General features: G+C 44.5%; 1 protein-coding gene across 2 annotated transcripts in view; it reads right to left on the bottom strand.

Moving 5' to 3' along the window:
- VDAC1 (voltage dependent anion channel 1) overlaps window positions 1-3,857 on the bottom strand; it is a 35,365-nt gene that overhangs the window by 20,069 nt on the left and 11,439 nt on the right. The window contains exons 2-5 of one of the 2 annotated variants that reach the window (XM_012808470.1): window positions 2,922-2,994; window positions 1,146-1,195; window positions 331-483; window positions 184-236 (exon numbers count right to left, since the gene is read on the bottom strand). In XM_012808470.1, coding sequence (XP_012663924.1) covers window positions 184-236; window positions 331-483; window positions 1,146-1,195; window positions 2,922-2,988 — 323 coding nt within the window. In that variant the 5' untranslated portion in view covers window positions 2,989-2,994. The remainder of the gene's footprint in view (window positions 1-183; window positions 237-330; window positions 484-1,145; window positions 1,196-2,921; window positions 2,995-3,857) is intronic. The other variant, XM_012808474.2, reaches the window with a different exon arrangement.

Below are 3,857 nucleotides of genomic sequence, written 5' to 3'. Positions count from 1 at the left end.
AGCTTGAGGCTCTGTCTCAAAAAAAAAAAAAAAAAAAAAAAACAGAGACCTTAAATCTCCAGGTCTAGGAGGCTGCCTTTTAGGTGGTGTCAGCCCTATCCCTCAGATCCTTAGTCCCAAAGGGCTTCCACTGCCTGCAACATCACAGAACGTCCTTGTGGAGAGAACACATGAGAATCTTACCCAGTATTAGGTGAGAAGGATGAATCGAAGGTCAGCTTCAGTCCACGTGCAAGCTGAACAGAAAAGAAATTTGCCAGCAGGTTTAGTCACAAGGCAGGCCAGCAGATGTGAATTAATAAATCCTTGTCTTTTCACAGTAGCCATTACCTGATCTTCCACAGTAATCTCAGTGCCCAGTGTATTGTCAGTGTTCCATTTCTCTGTAAACGTCAGGCCATATTCAGTCCATCTGTACTTGGTTTCCAGACTACCCGTCACTTTGGTGGTCTCAGTATTGGCTGAGCCTGAGCTTGTAAATTCCTTCAAAGGAGAGAGAGAGAGAATCATAGTCCGCCCCCCACCACTCACTTGGTTTCATTCTGTAACCTGGCTTTATGCCAGATGTAAGACCCTAAATATGTCAGGGCAAAAGCTAATTCTACAATTCAATTAGATATTTAAAGTACAGATGGTGGTAAAGGAGCCTGCTACCTAAAGGAACCTTATGAAGACAGCTTCCTTCCTCCCCTATAACTCTTCAGTCTGGACAGGAAGGCGACCTCCGCCACTCCATCCTGTCTTCAGGCTAGTACAGAGAACAAGCATTGAGCTGAAGATGACAGAGCAGTAATTCAAACCTGAAACTTCTTCTTTCCAACAATTACTGCATGCACAATCTAAAAGGAACTACTAAAAATTACATGACTAAACATAGGTCAGTTTTAAAGTTTAGAAGGCCAAGGAAAACTAAAACTGAAACCTGCCCCCATTTTCCCATGAGTATTAACAGCTGCTAAATTAGAGGCCTATTGGCATGGTCTCCCTGGAACACCCACAGTCATCTAGAGGATGCAGCGAATGCAACAAGCACACACTGCCACACTCAAAAAACATGCCTTCCTTTGGCTTTGTCAGCCAGGACATGGCAGTAACTTGCTGATCTACAATGAATCCCCATGTTCAATGTGGGTTAGACGACTTACCAATCCATTCTCAGATTTTGTTTTCAAATCAAGTTTTATTAAGCCAAATCCTAAAGAAAGAAGACAATTATTAATAGGTAAAAAAACCAACTCGAAAATAACACTTCTGCCTCCCTTATGGCTGTTTCAAAAAAAAAAAAAAAATTTTTTTGTCTTCGGGCAGTGCCTGTGGCTCAAAAGAGTAGAGTACCAGCCCCATATGCCAGAGGTGGCAGGTTCAAACCCAGCCCCACTCATTTTTTTCTTGGCAGCACCTATAGCTCAGTCAGCAAGGTGCTGACCAAATAACCTAGGGTGGTTGGTTCAAACCAGACCCCAGCCTGCTAAGCAACAATGACAATTGCAACCAAAAAACAGCTGGGCATTGTGGCAGGTGCCTATATATATAGATAAATAGAAAGATAGATAGATAGATAGATAGATCTATATATATATAGATAGATAGATCTATATATACATAGATAGATAGATAGATATAGATATACATATTGATATAGATATAGATATAGATATATAGTCCCAGCTACTTGGGAGGCTGAGGCAAGAGAATCACTTAAGCCCAAGAGTTGGAGGTTGCTGTGAGCTGTGATGCCTCAGCACTCTACCAAAGGTGACTGTGAGACTCTGTCTCAAAAAAAAATTTTCTTTAAGACAGAGCCTTGGGTGGTACCTGTGGCTCAGTGAGTAAGTGCCAGCCCTATATACCAAGGGTGGCAGTTTCAAACCCGGCTCTGGCCAAACTGCAACAACAAAAAAAATAGCCGGGCATTGTGGCAGGTGCCTGTACTCCCAGCTACTCAGGAGGCTGAGTCAAGAGAATTGGCTAAGCCTAAGAGCTGGAAGTCGCTGTGAGCTGTGTGACGCCAGGACACTCTTCTGAGGGCAACAAAGTTGAGACTCTTAAAAAAAAAGAGTCTTACTTTTTTTCACCCTTCCTAGAGTACCACAGCATCATAGCTCACAGCAACCTCACACTTTCTGGGCTCAAGTGATCCCCTTGCCTCAGCCTCCCACGGAGCTGGGACTACAGGTGCTTGTCACAACACCCCTCTTAATCAGGCTAGTCTCAAACTCCTGAGCTCAAGCAATCCACCCAACTCAGCCTCCCAGAGTGCTTGGATACAGATGTGAGCCACTGTACCTGGCCTTCAAAATACTTTTGTTGGCTCAGCACCTGTGGCTCAAGTGGCTAAGGTGTCAGCCACATACACTTAAGGTGGCGGGTTCAAATCCAGCTCAGGCCCACCAAAACAACAATGATGGCTACAACCAAAAAATATCTCAGCGGGACAGCTTGAGGCCCTTCTCAAAAAAAAAAATACTTTTGTTAAAAGGAAGCATGCTCTGACCAAGCTGCTATGAACAACAGCAGACAGAAATGGGCACAGGCCCCACCTGGGCCCCACCTGCGCTCCCAGTGGGGTCTAAGAAGATGCCTGACAGCTGACAGACACAGTCATGGGGCCTTGTGGGCACACGCCTGAAGACAGGCTAAATTTAGAAGCCGAGCTCCACGGCAGCAGCCGCCACCATGCTGCTCCATGCTTGGAAGAGAAAACGAGGATGACTACTCTTCGGCAGCAATTCATGAGCCTGCCCCCACTGGGTGTACAATCAAAACTGCTTCACTAGACACACAGAGCTTATCTTTCTTTCCTGACATGTAAGTTGTGAACAGCTGACTGACGCAGGTCTCCAAAACTGTTATGGGTAAAATCTCAAACACGACAACCCAGGGTGTGAAAGGTCCCTCCCTCCCTGCAACACAACACTCACCGTAGCCCTTGGTGAAGACATCCCTGGCAGACTTGCCAAGATCAGCATACGTGGGAGGCACAGCCATCTTCTGCTATAATAAAAGAACCACCAGAATAAATGCATTGGTAATCAGGAAAATTATTAATAGTTTTCCATCAGTAAGAATTAATAGATATAGGGTGGTGCCTGTGACTCAGTGAGTAGGGTGCCGGCCCCATATACCAAGGCTAATGGTTTCGAACCCAGCCCCGGACAAACTGCAACAAAAGTAGCCTGTAGTCCCAGCTACTCTGGAGCCTGAGGCAAGAGAATTGCCTAAGCCCAAGAGCTGGAGGTTGCTGTGAGCTGTGACGCCACAGCACTCTACCAAGGGCAACAAAGTGAGTCTCAGACTCTTTTTTTTTTTTTTGAGACAGGAGCCTCAAGCTGTCCCCCTGGGTAGAGTGCCATGACATCTCAGCTCACAGCAACCTCCAACTCCTGGGTTCAAGCGATTCTCCTGCCTCCGTGAGTCTCAGACTCTTAAAAAAAGAATTAATAGATATAATTAGCAACCAGTAAAAATCATCTAGTACTATGAGTTCCAGGTAGCTTATCCTCCCAGGTGTAGACCAAGAAACTTGTACTATTTTATACTTTTTGTGGCCAGAGCTTGAGACATCCAATACATCTTTGTTGACAGAGGCTCAGCCTCACTTTAGACTTCTTCCCCAGGAATGAGCACAGGCCCAGAACATAGTAGGAGTTGGTAAATATTTGCTGAATGAATTAACTGTTAAAGACATTGTCCCATGAGCCAGCTATTTTACTGAATTGCAGGACTCTTGCCAATAAAACATATCTTCTTACAAAATGTCAGCTGCTAGGACATTAAATGTACTGAATAGAAATCGGAACTTTTCATGGCAAAGTATTTCTTAAAAGACTCTGAATTAAAAAAAAAAAAAAAAAAAA

This window comes from Otolemur garnettii, unplaced genomic scaffold (assembly GCF_000181295.1).
Source record: "Otolemur garnettii isolate 467f Iridium unplaced genomic scaffold, OtoGar3 scaffold00003, whole genome shotgun sequence".
Lineage (NCBI taxonomy): Eukaryota > Metazoa > Chordata > Mammalia > Primates > Galagidae > Otolemur > Otolemur garnettii.
Note: the sequence above shows the minus strand (reverse complement) of the source record. Positions and strands in the feature narration are given on the sequence as shown.